Raw genomic sequence first — 19,197 nt, forward strand, 5'->3', positions numbered from 1 at the left:
TGAGATAACAATCTTAAGAAATTTAAATAGTTTCTGTATTTGAGGTTCCGGAGATTAAAACCTTTATGGTTTTCTACTATGTTTGAATTTTTAAAATTCATTCGGTTAACGATTAAAAGAACATAAAAACTTTATCGTTAAATCAGAAACAGTCTGTGTAAGGATTTATTCTTTACTGGTAGTATTTCACATACTAAATTGTATGCCATTTGTGATAGAAAAATGACTAATTCAAGTCAAGTAAATGCTGGAACAGTAAGTGTTGCAACAACATCGGTTGCACACAATCGTTCAAATGCTGCCCTAGCACCGGCTGAGAAACCTGCAAAGTTTTCTGGAGTCGACTTCAAGAGATAGCAGCAAAAAATGTTCTTCTATCTGACTACGTTGAGTCTGCAGAGGTTCATTAATGAGAATGTTCCTGTTATGTCGGATGAAACTCCGCCTGAAGAACGATTCTTGGTAACAGAAGCATGGACACATTCTGATTTTTTGTGTAAAAATTATATTCTGAGTGGCCTGCAGGATGATCTGTACAATGTGTACAGTAATGTGAAAACCTCAAAAGAACTCTGGGATGCTTTAGAAAAGAAGTACAAAACAGAGGATACCGGAATGAAGAAGTTTATTGTGGCAAAGTTTCTGGACTATAAGATGATGGACAGTAAGACCGTCGTCACCCAAGTTCAAGAATTGCAGGTCATAATCCATGATCTCCTTGCTGAAGGTATAAATTTATTTAATACCTATGTTGGAAATATTAAGTTTATTCTTAATACTCACATAATCTTTAATGTAGGATTGGTTGTGAAAGATGTTTTTCAAGTGGCTGCAATTATTGAGAAGTTACCTCCATTGTGGAAGGACTTCAAAAACTACTTGAAACATAAACGCAAGGAGATGACTGTTGAAGATCTCATGGTAAGGCTGAGAATCGAAGAGGACAACAAGGCCGCAGAAAAGAGGTCACGTGGTAATTCAACAAAATCTGAAGTAAATATTGTTGAAGAAGATCCCACAAAATCAAAGAAAAGAAAGAAAACATCTGGTCCAAAAAGCAATCCTCTTAAGAAGAAATTCAATGGAAACTGCTTCAACTGTGGCAAACGTGGTCATAAGGCTACTGAATGTAGGGGTCCTAAGAAGGACAAGAAGAATGATCAAGCAAATTTGGCTAAATTCAAAGGAGAGATGGACGATCTTTGTGCAATGCTTTCAGAATGCAACTTGGTTGGAAATCCAAGAGAATGGTGGATAGATTATGGTGCCTCATGCCATGTTTATGCCAACAAAGAATTATTTTCATCATATACTCTAGCACCTACAGACGAGAAGTTGTTTATGGCAAATTCCGTTGTTGCAAAGGTGGAAGGAACTGGCAAGATCCTCCTAAAGATGACATCAGGCAAGGTGGTGACTTTGAACAGGGTCTCGTACGTTCCGGAATTGCGAAAGAACCTAGTTTCTATACCAATTCTGACTAAGAATGGATTCAAATGTGTATTTGTTTCTGATAAAGTTGTAGTAAATAAGAATGAGATGTATGTAGGAAAAGGTTACCTCACTGAGGGCCTTTTTAAACTCAATGTAATTGCAGTTGATATGAATAAAGATTCTGCTTCTTCTTACTTGCTTGAGTCTAAATGTTTATGACATGAACGTTTGGGACATGTTAATAACAACCTTGCAAAAACTGATTAACTTAAATGTTTTGCCTAAATTTGAGTGCAATAAATCAAAATGTCAAGTTTGCATTGAATCTAAGTATGCTAAGCATCCTTATAAATCTGTTGCAAGGAATTCATATCCTTTAGAACTAATTCACACTGACATTTGTGACATGAAGTCAACACCAACACGTGGTGGGAAAAAGTATTTCATAACTTTTATTGACGATTGCACTAGATATTGTTATGTCTATTTGCTAAATGGTAAGGATGAAGCAATAGATGCATTTAGGCAATATAAGACTGAAGTTGAAAATCAGTTGGATAGAAAGATCAAAATGATCAGAAGTGATAGATGTGGAGAATATGAATCTCCATTTGCAGAAATATGTTTGGAAAATGGAATAATCCATCAAACAACTGCTCCTTACTCTCCATAATCTAATGGAATTGCAGAAAGAAAAAATTGAACTTTAAAGGAAATGATGAATGCCTTACTTATAAGTTCAGGTTTACCACAAAACTTGTGGGGGAAGGCTATCCTTATAGGAAATTGAATACTCAATAGAGTGCCTCATACGAAGACACATGTTATTCCATATGAGAAATGGAAAGGTAGAAAACCCAACTAGAAATATTTCAAAGTGTGAGGGTGTCTTGCCAAAGTCCAGGTTCCTATACCTAAGAGGGTGAAAATATGGCCTAAGACTGTGGATTGTGTATTTATTGGATATGCCACAAATAGTAAGGCATGTCGATTTTGGTTCATAAGTCCGAACATCCGGATATTCATGATAATACGGTAATGGAATCAGATAATGCTGAATTTTTTGAACATATCTATCCGTATAAAACTAGACTTGAGTCATCTAGTGGAGGGTCTAAACAACCTCGAGAAGAACTAAAAGAGAATGAAACCAGTGAAGAAAGTCCAAGGCGCAGTAAACGTCAAAGGACAGCTACTTCATTTGGATCTGATTTTGTAACATTCCTTCTTGAAAGTGAGCCTCAAACATTCAAGGAAGCGATGTTGTCTAGCGACTCAACCTCTTGGAAGGAGGCTGTCAATAGTGAGATTGAATCAATCTTAAGCAATCATACCTGGGAGTTGATTGATTTTCCTCCAGGGAACAAACCTTTGGGTTCTAAATGGATCTTCAAACATAAGATGAAAGATGATGAAACTATTGACAAATATAAAGCAAGACTTGTTGTCAAAGGCTTTAGACAGAAAAAAGGTCTTGATTATTTTGACACATACTCGCCAGTGATTAGGATTACATCAATTCGGATGTTAATTGCCCTAGTTACAGTATACAGTCTTGAAATCCATCAAATGGATGTGAAAACCGCATTCTTAAATGGAGAGATGGAGGAAGAAATCTACATGGAACAGCCTGAGGGCTTCGTAGTTCCTGGCAAAGAAAAGAAAGTATGCAAACTTGTTAAGTCACTTTATGGACTAAAACAAGCACCGAAACAATGGCATGCAAAGTTTGATCAAATCATGTTGTCAAATGGATTTAAGATCAATGAGTGTGATAAATGTGTTTACATTAAAGACACTACGGATCAGGAAGTCATTGTATGCCTATATGTGGATGACATGCTGATAATGAGCAAAGACATTGCCAATATAAAAGCTACTAAATATATGCTTGCTAGTAAGTTTGATATGAAAGATCTAGGAGTAGTCGATTTAATATTGGGTATAAAGATTCACAATACTCCTAACGATATAACATTGTCTCAATCTCATTATATTCAAAAGGTACTTGAAAAGTTCAAGTATTTTGAATTTCAAAAAGGCAAAGACTTCAATTGATGTAAACCTTAATCTTGCTAAGAATAAAGGTGAAAGTCAGTCTCAATTGGATTACGCCAGAGTATTGGGAAGTTTGATGTATGTCATGAATTGTACACGACCAGACATAGCCTGCGCTATAAGTAAACTGAGTCGATACACAAGTAATCCCAATCAAAATCATTGGTTGGCAATGAAGAGAGTTTTGGGGTACTTAGAAGACACTCAAAACTATGTTTTGCATTACAACAAATATTCAGCAGTTTTTGAAGGATATAGTGATGCAAATTGGATTACTGGGTCAACTGAAACAAAATCCACGAGTGGATATGTTTTCACTATTGGTGGAGGAGCAATATCTTGGAAATCATCCAAACAAACATGTATAGCTCGCTCTACAATTGAGTCAAAATTCATCGCCTTAGATAAGGCAGGTGAAGAAGTTGAATGGCTCCGGAATTTCTTAGGAGATATTCCATTTTGGCCCAAACCAATGGCCCCTATATGCATACACTGCGATAGTCAAGCTGCAATAGGAAGGGATGGAAGCGTTATGTATAACGGGATTCTTAGTCGTGGCAGTAACTCTACCTAGAAGACTGAAGATCCCAAGATCTAGGTTTAAGGAGATAAAACAAAGTCATAGATGACGGTTCAACATTGTCAAAAAAAATAAAATTATTTTATGTCTATTCTCATGATGAGACAATGTTCAGTAACCAGGATAAAGGCATAAGGACTTTTTAATGGTTTCTAAGTTTGATACATGGTATATCAAATAGTGTATCTACGGGATAACACAGTTAGAAACCACCTATGTAAGTGTGAAGTGTAAGTCGCTTCAAGGAGAATCCGGTAAGGCCAGTTCTCTAAGCACTTATTAACCGAGATGTGTTCATGGCTGAAACGAACAAAACAATGAGAACCAAAAACAGTTCAAGGGTTTATTGTGTGACTTATGTTGTCTAGGTATACACTAAAGCTCGACGGTTCAAAGATATCAAATCTATCGATTGACCGAGTATAGCTGATATATGTTCACTACGGAAAGTTTAAAGGGAAACCTACTTATCCAGATGCGATTAACCCTTACTTACGAGACACATAAGTTTTTCATGCATATGTTCTAACAATAGTCATTCCCCATTCATGTGGGGGATTGTTGGGTTTAGCAAGGTGTGAATGAGAAATAAAAAGAGAAAATGGAAAGTGGAAGAACCAATGAAAGTGGGGGAACCAATTTTGGAGGGAAAATGAAAAGTAATCATTGCAAAAGTGCAAATGAAAGGTCATTTTTACCATATTGGTAGAAGAAAGGAAATTGTTGTCCTTATATTAGGAAACACTTCCTTTAGTTCTTAAAGGGTTAAGAAGAAGGTGCCCCCTCGCGCCGTCGTCGTCGCTCGCACGGCCTCGGTCGTGGCCTCGGCTTCGGCTTCGAATTTGGATTTGGATTTGGCAAATGATGTGATTGATTGATAATATTTTTGGACAAAATTTATTTAATCAATCTTGTTAAATCATTTCTTTTCTCTTATAAATTAATTCAGAATGTTAATTAAATAACAGAATTAATTTGGCGCAACTGAATTTATTTGAAATTCACGTGTAACGGTAATCCTTTCAAAAAGTCGTTACTTTTCCCAAACTGTAATCCTTCTGAAAAGTCGTTACTTTCCCAAAGGACACAATGTTCTGGAAAAAATGGGTCTGAACAGACGCGTTCCTTGCTGCAAATGGCTATAAATAAGAGGTCTTTTTCGTTTTTTCAAACACTGAAATTTTTTCCTCTCTGCATACATTTTCTTACATAAATAAAATTGTCGATCGACTGAGTCTGTGTGTGCTCTTGTTGCTGTTCTTGCGTTCGCTGATGTTATTGAAGTTTGAGGTACCGCTACTTCTTTAACAGGTTAATCTGTTTTATCTTGGGAGGAATTAATCTGCAACCTCAGGTACAGTGAGGGGATTAAATTTCTTAAGAAAACACAGTGGTTTCTGTGGACTCGGATTAAAAATCATTCTGTCAATTTCATCTTTTTTCTGTTTCTGTATTTTTGATTAACCTGAATACATGAGATAACATTATGTTCAAAAATATGTTTTCCTCTTTGATGGAACATAATTTTTCTAGTAATGTTGTTTAGGGAAAAAGTAATGTTTTCCTATAGTATTTGATGACAGTTTGCGTAGTGAGAGGTTAATAGTCGGTGTTACTGGTGTTGCTCTGGAAATGAACTATGTTTCAATTTGCTTATTGAGAGGTTCATACTCACTGCTACTCTTGAAACGAACTATGTTTCAATTTGCTTATTGAGAGGTTCATACACAGTTTTACTCTGGAAACCAAATATCTCAAAAGATCATTATTTAAGAAAGTCACTCAACTTAGTTTTGTTTCAATAAAGTCATTCAATTTATTAAGTCACTCAAGTTAAACTAATTTTTCTATAAATTTATTATAACCAAATGATAAAAGAGATAATTGCACAAACCACCCTTTAAAGTTAGTTTCTTAATACTTACTTTCCTTACTTTCCTTGTAGTAGGTTAAAATATTATATTTACCTCTCTTATTTTATTTTATTTTAATAATATTATCTTAACTTAATTAATATTAACTCAACTGTCCAAACATTAAGCATTATGCAACTTGGCTCAGGTTTCGTCTCTTCAAGTAATTTACCAGTTTGGTCTTATAGCATATCGATTGCAGATAGAAACTATTTTTTTCTAAAAGCCAAAGAGGACTTATTACTCATACTAATTACTATCGCGTCCCTCTAGGAATGAAAAATGGTTCAGTTTTGCGGGTAAATTCACCTCAATTCAATTATTTTTTTTCTTTTTGAAAAAAATAATAAATTTTATCCCAACTTTTTTAGTTACTCTTTTGGTTTCTTTTTAATTGTCATGTATTTAAAAAAGAGTAACTTTTAAGTATAGCAAAGATAAAAATCATATTTGTATGTTATATCAATAGTTGGCATAATTGCGCTCCATAGCAAATTTTATGTTTGCTATGGAGCTACTGATCTGTATATTTCGGTAATCCTGCCAATTTATATACAATTTGATTGTTTTAAAAATTAAATAAAAAGACGCTAATTTCTGTTACAAAAAAAAATCGTTGCTAAACTCATGCACATTATATTTTAATAGGATTTCTTTCCTTCTACGACTTCTTCATCAATTGGGACTCCATTATATGTATAAACAAACTAAAACATAGTAATTGCATATAAACAAAATAACTACGTATATACATAAAGAGATTATACAGACATGTATTGTTATGTATAACTATGAAATATATACAAACAACAAATTATATACAAATAAATGCTAATATCTACTACTACTTGTATATAAAATGTCTTTTGTGCAAAATTTATAGAATCTGTATAAACAAAATTACTACATATATAGATAAAGAGATTATACAAACGCCTAATGCTCGGGACTCGCCTAACAGATCTTACACAAATTATGCATTAAATTTTTTAATTAACATTGTTGACCCTCATAATTCTTGAACAAATGAATGATACGTAATAATTTTTAATCTATAAGATAAGAAGATTGAGAGCAACTCAAACAACAAGTGTAGTATCGCATCGATCTTTACTATTTGGTAACACTGTAAAAGTAATTATATATTACGTAACAATTCTTTTAAAAATACGTAGCGAAATTTTACTTTTTCACTTATCATTGGTATTCATGGTTTTGTCATATGTCTCAAAATTATCATATTTTATTTAGCTATTTGAAAGTAATTTTATTTTTATTCATGAAGGAGTGATGTTTTTACTATAATACTAGTAAGTTCATTGATTATTTTCTTTTAGGGGAGTAAATTGTATAGTATGATAAAAAAAATTCTAGCAACAATGATTCTTTTATTATTAGGAAGTTAAGATATTAGATTATTTATACTTGTATAGTCATGTTAGAAGTTTTATTTTCTATGAGTTTCCTTAATCATGTTTGTAATTATTTCAAACTATTGATGTATTTTTATAATTTTGTGTTATTAGATTATTATACTATATTGTAAATTAAAAAATTAAAGATCCATAGGGATTACGCCCCACGTCTCGAGGCTTACGCCTCGCCTTATACTAAGTAAAATGCCCCGCCTCACGCCTACGCCTTTTAAAACTCTGTGTAAAACGAAAATATACAAACAACAAATTATATACAAACAAATGCTAATATCTACTGCTACTTGTATATAAAGTGTCGTTCGTGCAAAATTTATAGAATCTGTATAAACAAACTAAAACTTAGTGATTGTATATAAACAAAATTACTACATATATACATAAAGAGATTATACAGACATATCTTGTTATGTATAACTATAGCACATATACAAACAACAAATTATATACAAGCATATGCTATATATATATATAAAATTAATTTTTATACAACACATAATTGTATAAAGGAAATTCGTATATACAAATATATCTTTTGAGTGGGTCCCGCCAGATGGCAAAAAACATGAAACTTTTGTTGTGAATTACAAATAAAGAAAACTATGGCTATAGCATTTAATATTAATTAAATGTTTGCTATTTCATACAATTTTCCTTTTTTAGAACTATTTACTTCCAATATGTCAAATGCCATAAAAATACTACTTCTTCTAATTTATATGACTCATTTTTTTAGTCAATTCTTGAAAGAATGACACATTTTTATATTAAGTAAAAAATTAAATCGTCATTCCAATTTATGAGATGTAGTTTAAATTGCCATGAAGTTTAAAAAAAATGGTATTAAATAAGTCATAAATATTTGTATGTCAGTAAATCATTTCATTGGGTGTAAAATAAAAATTCAAAAGTTATTTTTTTTATTAAATACATAATTGTGTCATTCCTTTTGGGGGTAATTTGACTTCTCATATGCTAACCAATAACAAAATCAATAAAATAGTTTTAAACGATTTTCAGTTTTGGTTCCTAACGGTTCACTTTCAGTTTAACCAATAAGAAAATGTTTATAAAATAAATATATGACTTCTCCAACAATTTGACGCGACGAGACAATAATGCAACTTTACAAATGCTCATACAATTGATGCAATAATAACTAACATGAAAAGAACTATATAAGTGTAACACCAAGAGAAATTACGAGGAATTGGATTCCTATTTTAGATTTTGACATTTTGTATACTGTGAAGTTGTGAACTCAAAGTCAATGTGAAATGTGAATTGGATGCTAAAGGGATAAGGACCTAGGGCTGTGTATCGATCAGTTCGGTTCGGTTTTGAAGTTTATCGGTTTGGCTTATTATTGGTTATCGGTTGGTAGAGATGCTAAATCGTTATCAAACCATTAAGATATTGACTTATCGGTTTTTGATCGTTATCGGTTTAACCGTTAAGATTTGACACAAAAAACATTGAAAATCACTTAGAAACAAGGTGACAAACCAAATGAATCATGCACATGAGTTCACAAGTTACATCTTGCTCAAAAGCAAACATTTTTACATTGTAGAATAACTAAGTGTTTGAGATAACCAGGAAACCAAACTCTAAGTCAAAGACTTTATATACAAAATGGTATAAATATAATTATTTAATTTACTATCGGGTTATCGGTTAACCCGTTAAGAAAAAACTTCAAACCGTTAAGAACCGATAACCCGATAAGAAAAAATATTAAAACCGTTATCAAAACTGCAAAACAATAACCCAATATTGATAAACCACTAACTTTTTTTCGGTTCAAATTATCGGTTTCGGTTTGATTTTTAATAGCCCCTAGATAAGGCAACCAATAAGGTACTAAAAATAATATTTAGTATTTATGTAGGGTAAATAGTAAATTATTATAGTCTTAATGAGTTACCAGTTTACCCAATCCCCCAAAATTGAAAAAAAAATCGAACGATAAGTCAATAATTTTTTTTATAAAATCATTAACAACTCGTTAACCCAATAACCCGATAGCAATAAATTGATAGCATTTTTTTTATTCGATTTATCAATCTATTCAATTTTTGCTTTTACAAAAATAAAAAATAAAATTTGTGATGGAAAGTTTATTTAAAAGTAGAATTAAATAACCACATAAATATTACTAATATATTTAAAATCACAAGTTTTTATTTGGTATTATAATAAGGGAAAATTACACGATTAATCAAATTTATACAACTTAATTACTCATCATAGCTATAATTTGCTATAATTACCACTCGCAACTAACATTAACCATTAGTTACGTGGGCTAAACTCCAGTTTGTATAATTAGCCACGTTTGTATATGTATAATTCGCAACTAACAATTTTTTGTTTGATTTGTATTTGTATACGATGATTTGTATTTGTATATGACGATGATTTCCTTTGGTTTTTTAATTTTGTCATCACATATGTTCAATCTTTTTGTGTATAACTTTTTAAAGTTTGTATAAATGTGTAGTTTTCAGATTTTGTATAATATAATTTATATAATGTAATTTGTATAATATATTTTGTATAATTGTTTAAAGTTCATATGTTTATGTTTGCATCAATTCGTTATTTCGAGTTTTATTACATTTGTATAATTCCAGACTTTATATTACTCAATTATATAAAAACACGTGAATTATACAAACGTACATGCAAATTTTACAAACGAGATGCGAATTATACAAACGTACATGCAAATTATACAAACGAGATGCGAATTATACAAATTATTGTCCTCTCTCCTCCCTGTCCCAATCTCGCTCGCCTCTCTCCTCCCTGTCCCAATCTCGCTCGCCTCTCTCCTCCCTGTCCCAATCTCGCTCGCCTCTCTCCTCCCTGTCCCAATCTCGCTCGCCTCTCTCCTCCCTCTCCTAATCTCGCTCGCTAGAATATATACAAATACATATGTGTAGTATACAATTATCTAACTGATATACATATATACAATTCACCTCTCTCCCACTCTGTGGCCTCTCTCGCTCACCTCTCTCCTCCCTCTCCCAGTCTCGCTCGCTACTCTCCTCCTTATAACATATAGCTACGAATCGTAATTAACAAACTATAACTATGAAGCGTAATTAAGCTATTTTTAATTGACTATATGCGAAAGTTCTTCTTATAATAGTATAGTATTTTTTAAAATCAAATTATCAAACTCAAGTTTAAAAGTTTTCCATACCCATATCATACTTATAAGTTATAACCTATCATGATTTGAAATTTGATATGAAGTTGAAATTTGATTGGTCATATAATTTGGGTTTCTTAACTTATCTTTTTCATAAACATAAAACCCACAAATTACGAAAACTATCAAATTTTTCTCAATTCTTACTCAATCTTACCAAATCAACAAATCATAGTTCATGAACAAGATATCAAAATATTTTAATTCACCATATTATATCCATTTTTAACCCAGAATTATAAGTTTATAAATTATATTTTGTAAATAAAAGACATCATTTAAATTTTACAACAAAATTCATACTCGGAGGGAGGAACAGGCACAAATTTTTGGGGAAAAAAAACGGATACAGAAACAGAGTGAACAAACTTGATTCTCTGGGAATCCGATTAAGGACGTGAGCTTCATCTGAAATCATCCATTAGAACTTCTTCCCTGGTAATCCCATTACGACGGGGTAAACTCTCGATGGTATTGGTTTTGACATAGGAGTTGGTTCGATTGTATGGTTTGAAGTTCCGATCGAGGTTTAGTCGTCCGGTCAAGGTTCCAGGTCCTGGTCCTTGGCATTGCATATACTCAGTTTCATTGTTGTTGGGTCTTCGTTCATTTTGCTGTGTCGGCTCGATTCAATTTTGGAATGGAATTTCAGCTATACAGAAGGTTCATTTCTAATCCTATAGTATTTAATTAGTGCTTGGATTTTAATAGATCTATGTGTTACGAATTGAAATGTTTGCCTTTGATTTTTCTGTGATATTTCTTCATGTAGTGTTCTTATCACTGTTAAATTTTGGATTGATATTGAATTTAGATTTTAAATGTATTTGTTGTTAGACAAAGTAAAGGGATTGTAGGAAGTAATCTGAAACTAAATAAAGTGTTTGAGCTCAGGTTCATGGAATTGATCGTACCGTGGGTGTTGCTAAATATTGAATTCGGGTTTCAACAAGTAAAAGGAGTTTTGGGTTGTTACGGATGATAGATAGTGTTTGGGTTGGTAGGCAATTCTAGGTCTGTTTAATTGCATGTGTCTTTATTTGCTTTCAATAAAATTAATGTACTTTTCCTGGGAAAATGCCCCGAAGAATATTTGTAAAGGAGGAAGGCTGTTCATGGACATGTAGCGTAGGATTCTAAGATAGGTACTTTCATTTCGGTTTATAATAATTTAGATATTGTTTTGAACCCATTTTTGGTGCCCGTGATTACATCTCTTTGAGTTTTTCCAAATGAGTTACTATTTGAGCCAATACAAACCACATACAAGTCAACTAAAGTGACCGTGCTAAAACAACGAGACTCAAAGAGTGCCTCACACCTTCCTCTCGTTCAATAGAATTTCTTAACAGGAATCTCTGTCGTTGACCAGTCTATGAGTCAAACTTGTTTAAAAAGGGATATTTGTTTATTAAAGTGACTTGGCACACCAAAATCCAATGTAAAGTGGCGACTCCGATTTTAAAAATGAATCCCTTTTGAAACACATTTTTTGTCACTTTCAATCTTGGAAACCCTTTTGGAACTTAAAACGTAGATCTATCTTTTATGGTTAAAAATGGGGTGTGACAGTGCTATCTTAGTAGTTTTCATGTTTGTTTAGAGAGATGAATAAATTAACATATGTGACTATAATTATTTCAAAAAGGGACATTTGTTTATTAAAGTGACTAGTTCCTGAGTTGGTTATAGTATGCATTCAAGTGGGCCTTTTTGTTTGATTGGATCATGGTGCATTTATTATGTAGTGAAGTTGATTACTCCATTAATCTGCTTCAATTATTAGTTTGTTTTGAATTACAAATATTTTGAATATGTGATTATTAAGCAATTGAAGTAGGAAATATTAACGTTTAAACTAGGACTATGTACACTTCGTTAGTTCGTGGTCTTAAGATGTGAAGAATTAGCTAGAAGTGCATGATAGAGCTAGATGGAAATTCTAAAATAAAGAAGAAACATAATCTGATGTAATGAGTAGAAAAATTGCATATTGTTCTACATTTTTTGCTAGATTACAGACATGTTCGGAAAGATTTGATTTTCTTGATCAGCTATTGACAGCAAGTTCCCCAAAGGGTGTCATGGGGTTGAGCAAAACTGAAGTGAACTTGAAGAGGTTACTTGTAACTGCACCACAGCAGCAAAATCAAGCAAAGCTTATACATGTATGCACAGGTCATTCGAGTTCAACACTTTAAAGAATTGATAATTGTGTTTGTTTATTTTTCTTTACATTCTTCCCTATGGCTTGGGTTTGCATGTATGTGAGATTTGTCGTGAACATGGTGAATTTATCAGCCCATTGATTTGATTGTGCTTTTTTTTTTGATAGTATACATTAAGATATTATATTCTTGAACAGACGATTCTAGTCCTTAAAGGCTTAATCTTTCTGTTTCTGTAACATGCCTACACTCTAATATTGGTTTTTGTAATTTAGTTTCATTTTTCAGTCTTTGAGTGTGGGTATATCTGGATTGTAATTTCATTTCATTTTTCAGTCTTCGAGTGTGGGTATATCTGGTTATCTAATTTGGAAAAGTTGTGCTCGATCTAAATCACATGTTATAGTTACACAAAACAAAGACATCTGGTAGTCTTGATTTCCTGGGTATTAAGACTTCAGAGGCTCATTTCTTTGACTTTCATGATATGCTTTGAGAAGCTAACTTTGAAACACTAGGCCTGTGTAAATGAACCTTATAGGTATTGACTAGCAGTAGTTTGATGGCTATATGCTTTTCGATATCTTTTTGTTTTCTCTTCCTCTTGCCTATTATTTTGCTAGAGGTTTTGAAGAACTTATGAATTGTGCTATTTAATGGAACTCATATAATCTGTGTGGACCGTAAGCATTTAAGGAAGTCTTCTTTCTATTTTGGAAGCTTTATATATTCGAGCAGCTTCAAGTGAACTGGTGGCACTGTTGATTCACCAACAGAATGAAGGATAACGAGGTTTTCCACTGTTCTGATACCAGTACGAGTTCATCCATAAAGAAGTCTATGTATCTTCATCCTACTTGGGCTGATTGAGTGGGTCTTTCCTCAAGTAATTTTATATGGACTGTTTGGGAAAAGATGAACCATTGTGCCTTTGATGGACAGAGAGGCTAATGGTCAACTCTGTCCCTTGTTAAATATATTCTCCTATTTTAGTTTATTATTGAGTAAAACTATAATGGAAAATGATAGTGTTCTATGGCTTTAGTATTGGGACTTTAGTGCATACAGAGTACTTGCATTCTCTAAGGATACATCTTTTTGGGCTTTGCAATACAAATTTTGTATACAATGTTGTACCCCACTTGCATGCCTTCAACACATTTACCTGTCAAATATATTTTTTGGAGAAAAAGTACTTTTCTGATTTTCTGATCTCAACATGGTGATTAAGATTAGTAGTACTGCAATATCACCATACCTAGGATGAACAGGGCTCAGGAAGGCTCCGCCACCTACTGAAGTTTTTTAATCAGATGTAGGATGAGAGATAGAGTCATAGTAATACCTCCTTGTCTTCCCTAATCTTCTGAACAAACATGCATCAACTGTTTTTTTGATGTCTCTGGTGGAGCCTCTATTTCAGGAAGCTGATCCTTTCCTTTTCTGCTGTATGTTCTCTGATGTAGTTGTTATATGTGAAAGTTGATAATTTTCTGTGCATACAGCTACAACTTGTGGCATAGGTTTTTTCTACTTTCTATGAAAAGCTTTTCAGAAAATCATGGCATAGGCAATTGCTTGTACAATTTTTGTCATCCGAATTCCTTTTCTGCTGTATGTTCTCTGATGTAGTTGTTATATGTGAAAGTTGATAATTTTCTGTGCATACAGCTGCAACTTGTGGCATAGGTTTTTTCTACTTTCTATGAAAAGCTTTTCAGAAAATCATGGCATAGGCAATTGCTTGTACAATTTTTGTCATCTGAATTTTTTCTTCATAGGGTATATGCATTTACTATTTCCTTTTTTTACATCTTTCACAGTATGTTGCCACTTTGCGGGAACTACTGGAGCAGTTGGCTGACGAGAGGAATTCTGATGGATTACCAAGGTCTATATGCTTTGTTCTTTTCCAATTAGATAATTTGAAGAAAACTCTATGTTGCTCGGACTCTTCAAAATCGTCAGGGGGTGCGTGTCGGATTCTCCATCCATAGTGTATTTTTGAAGAACCCGACACGGGTGCGGCATTGAAATCGAAGAGTCCGACAACTTAGAGAAAACTACATGCTGCTACAAAATTTCCAGACTGTTGGTTTCCTTACTATCTGTGACTGTTTTTTATAAAGTCCCCGCTTTCTGTTTGTTTAGCTTGAATTATCATTTAAATTTAAATGTATGCTTCTTCCTAGCCTTTTCACTCTACCTAATCAATAAAGTGGAAAGCCCTTATCATGGTCGGTTAGATGGAAACTCACCCTCCTTTGAGCTCAACTCTGCCTACCCTCCTCCAAATTGGACATATATTTTAGTTATATTTTTTGTAGAGTTGACTAATATCCTGCCTAAAATGAAAAAATCGCATCCTAACAGTATGACTAGTCTATTTTATCTCCTTCTATGGAGGAAGTTATGATGCTCTATGCAGACCGTTTGGTGGTGTGTGTAAGCAGTTATTTTCTGCATTTTTCTGCTTTTGTTATCTGTGAAATGACCAGGGATGACATAAAAGGAATTATTGTCTTCCTGTGTTTAGAATAGAACTTTAGCCATATACTTCTAACAACTCTAAATTTTTTCTTTACTGTGTGAGGAGAACGTTTTGAACTTCTATAGACTAGTCATGAGAGTTTTTCCTGTATTAAAAAAGCTAATATAGATTGATTTAATGCTTGAAATACTTTGCTTGAGGGTGTATGTTCTTATTGGATCTCTTTTTCAAAAAGAATAAATAAATTTACTAGATGCTTTCTTCCTGATGTGTGTTCAATTTTCATGTTGTATCCCAATATAGGGTTTCAAAAGCCAAGGTGAATGAATATGCTGAGAACATTGAAGCTGTTGCTGCCAAGTTAGCTGTGCCCATGGTATGCACGTGCTAGTGTCATTTCTTGTGATTTACCATTCAGATTCACCTTGCTTTCTTATATGAAAACATATCATATTGAGGTATTTTACTGATTTTGATGGAATATGAAGGAGCTGCCATTTTTTAAAAAATCAAATAGACTGTACTTGAAGTTTAGTGCCTTATTATTTGCTTTTAGTCCATAGAGCTCAGCATTTCAGACTTCATTATCCTTATGAACGTGGTTCAGACTTAAGTCTTCTCTTCTGGAGTTACCTTTCAACTTATTATAAACATATGCTAGTAGTTATTTGAAAAATTTCTTGCTTCTATTTATATGATTAACAAATAAATTATCTTCAACCACGTCCAGTCTGATATGCATACACCCGAGGAACCTGTGGGTGAGACTTCCAGCAGTGGAACTCCTAAAGCAGAAGAAAGTGTGAATTCTGCTTCTGAAGGATTGAGAAGAAGATTTGGGTACCTGTATTTTAGCCATTGTAATGTGTCATTTTATAATTCTCTCTCTTGACCGTTGTTCTTTGAATGAAACAGGGTCCATTCAAACAATGAGGAGAGATCTCGAGATACCATTGATTCTGATCAATCATCAGCTGCAGTCAAACTGGATGATGCTGCATGGACACATATTGAGAAGCATAGGTGCTCTATCTGTACTTCTTTTCTGTATTAATATTTATAGACAGTTTTTTTTGTTTGTTGACTTCTGTTCCACCAAGGCTTTCCCAATGTGTATCTGTTCCTGAGAAGGTACAGCTTGCCATGTGTGACTAAAAGTGTAGTATGTATGTGCCATCTAAAAAAAAGGTGTAATAGATATCTGCTCTTATGGTGTAATTGATCTAGTTAAATATAAGCAGAACAGTGTAGGAATACTCTAACCCCCACCCCCCACCCCCCCCCCCACCCCCCAAAAAAAAAAAAAAAGAAGAAAAAAACTCAAAAAGATTTATGGGAGTATTCTCATGGATAACATACTAACATAGGTATTTGTAAGGTCGAAGTTAATATTTCCTATAGTAGTTCAATGTCACTATGTTTTTATGGATGGAGGCAGAAGACAATGAAAAGTAGGTGTCCGTTGTAAATTAGATGTGGAGAAGTGGCCATGTGAAGTGGTCGGTTTTGCTTAAAGAGATGGATTTTGATAGAAATCGAGGACTTGGATAAACTATTGTGTTTCTCTGTTAAGTTCGGTTTTGATTAAAGAGATGGATTTTGATAGAAATCAGGAGTTGGATAAACTATTGTGTTTCTCTGTTAAATTTTCTACATTAGTAAATAGGAGTTATGCTGATTTTTCTTATCTCGAGCTAGGCAGATCTTCTTCCCATTCCTGTTACTGAAATGTCTTGGTGGAATGTTAGACTAGACAATGGAGAAATGATGTTTTAGTGGATTTAAAGTAGGTCCAGAGGACAATAACTTGAAATCTATCTTTTTGGAAAAATAAGAAGACTAACATAAAAACTCACATAGTTTCTACGCGAATGATGCACTGTTAATGTGTTAAACAAGGAAAAACATATGATGTTCCTTAAGGTGGTCGATTTGGCTATGAAAGTTGTTTCAGGTTTGAATATAAACCTAAGCAACGTATGATGTATCCTATTAGTAGTATGGATTATAAGCTAACACTTGCAAATATATCTGGGTGCAAAAGTTGGAGAATTCAATGTATTCGGAGCTCCCTTTAAGAGAAAAGCATAGTTCTATTGAAGTACATGAGAAATTTGAAAAAGGTTAGCAAATTGAAAGAAAAAATATTTGTCAATGTGGGGAAGATTAACTCATAAACAGTTGATTAGAGTTAGACATCAGTCCACCCTACTTTATGTCTTTGTTTCTAGTGCCTTGATAAATTTTTGAAATATTTGGACAAAAGAAAAAAGAACATTTCATGGGAAGGCAACCACAAGTCAAAAAGTTGTGTTAATACTGAAAAAAGAGAGGAAAAGGTGTGTGTGTGGAATGTGGGAGTTGGAAACGGTTGTGAAGATAGAACCAAGAAGATGACACTTGGTGGGGAAGGTTGTTGATGCAAATTATGGTATATAGATGAACATTGGTGCACAAATGTTGTTGTTTCCTCCTATAGTTTAGACTTCATCTGTAGAATTCAAAATTAAGTTCTGTTTTAATTTTAGAGATGGTAAGATAAATCCTAGACTGACTCATGGCTGGGGCATACTCTTTGCCACTGCCATATGTTTGTCCAGTTTTTTCATTGTAGGAGAAAAGTAACCAGAGAAAGTAATCACTTATTTGTGCAATATTTATTCTCAGAGAGGGGTGAGGTTAGTTGACTATTTGGTAGAGTCTACTTGATAAACTATCAGATGTTGTCATCTTTTGCAGGAAACTTCAGGAGGATTTGACTGATGAAATGGTTGTTTTGGCACGGCAGCTCAAAGAGAGCAGTCTCATGATGAATCAATCCATCAAAAATACTGAGAAAGTAAGTCTTTTGTTTCGTTTCACTTTGCTTAAATTGATGGGAACTTCCTCAAACCGTTTTTGCTTTGAGAATGAATTTGCCATCTACAATCTAAACTATATTGTCTCTTAAGGAGGCAATTGAGGCCATTGGTAGCTCAAACTATCTTTTCTTTTCTGACACAACAATATTTATTAGTCTTCCTCTGATATTACAATATGTTTGAGGATTCTTTACTAATTCAGTGCGAAATAGAAACAAAAAACAGTTAGTACTCAATTTATTCAGATTCATCTTGTCTAGTTACAGACTTCTTCCCTCAGTCTCTGGATTTACTAGTCACTTTGTTTATATTGTCCTCATAGTTTTCATATACAATGTGGATGCAGATACTCGATTCAACTGAGAAAGCAGTTGAGCATAGTCTGGCAAGTACAGGGCATGCAACTTCCAGAGCTATGGACGTCTATTCTCGGAGTTTCAAGACTACATGCTTCCAGTGGCTTTTGATTTTTGTCATGACATTAGTCTTTGTCATGGTTGTATTACTTATTCGAGTCACTTAGCACTTAGCACTTAGCAGCCAACCCCTTTGTTAGTGGAGATATAACACACAACTCTTGCCTTTTCCCCATCTGTGTATAGTACCAGAACATACCTCATTATTAGGGACAGGCAAAACCACCTGCATTACTCTCCTTTAATTTTATTCAAGTTTAACTCCATATGCTTTATGTTGGATATATTATTAGTTTTTTTTTTTTTTTTTACGACAAGGGAAATCCGCAGCCGCTACCCTTTGGGTGCGCACAGGGTAAAACCACCGGTCCTATGCAATAGCTCGCAAACCACATAGGAGAGGTAACCCGCACTAGGCAAGCCTGGTGCGACGAGCTCGACCCAGAAGGCAAACCCCTTGTTTTTGTTGGTAAGAGATTTCGAACTTGAGACCTCCAAAATGGTTGTTTTTATTACTACAATCTTTAGTTATTTTTTTTTTCGTACTTACTGCTTGCCGACACTAAGCAGAGGTTCTAATAGAAGTCAAAGTAGTAGGTAAGCGTTGGCGTGTTATTACT

At 33.6% G+C, this 19,197-nt stretch overlaps 1 protein-coding gene across 2 annotated transcripts; it reads left to right on the forward strand.

Moving 5' to 3' along the window:
- Positions 1 to 10,947: 10,947 nt before the first annotated feature.
- Positions 10,948 to 18,839, forward strand: LOC125836577 (uncharacterized). 2 transcript variants are annotated; one of them, XM_049515764.1, is made up of 8 exons: positions 10,948 to 11,304; positions 12,696 to 12,809; positions 14,633 to 14,700; positions 15,604 to 15,676; positions 16,031 to 16,140; positions 16,216 to 16,323; positions 18,040 to 18,139; positions 18,508 to 18,839. In XM_049515764.1, exons 2-8 carry the CDS (start codon positions 12,726 to 12,728, stop codon positions 18,682 to 18,684), a joined length of 720 nt encoding a protein of 239 aa, XP_049371721.1. In that variant the 5' UTR covers positions 10,948 to 11,304; positions 12,696 to 12,725; the 3' UTR covers positions 18,685 to 18,839. The 2 variants fall into 2 exon arrangements, with proteins under 2 accessions (XP_049371721.1, XP_049371720.1); XM_049515763.1 differs by lacking the exon at positions 10,948 to 11,304 and having other exon boundaries at positions 12,262 to 12,809; positions 18,508 to 18,838.
- Positions 18,840 to 19,197: the final 358 nt, after the last annotated feature.

Source organism: Solanum verrucosum, unplaced genomic scaffold (genome assembly GCF_900185275.1).
Source record: "Solanum verrucosum unplaced genomic scaffold, falcon-dt-bn FXZP01000278.1, whole genome shotgun sequence".
NCBI lineage: Eukaryota > Viridiplantae > Streptophyta > Magnoliopsida > Solanales > Solanaceae > Solanum > Solanum verrucosum.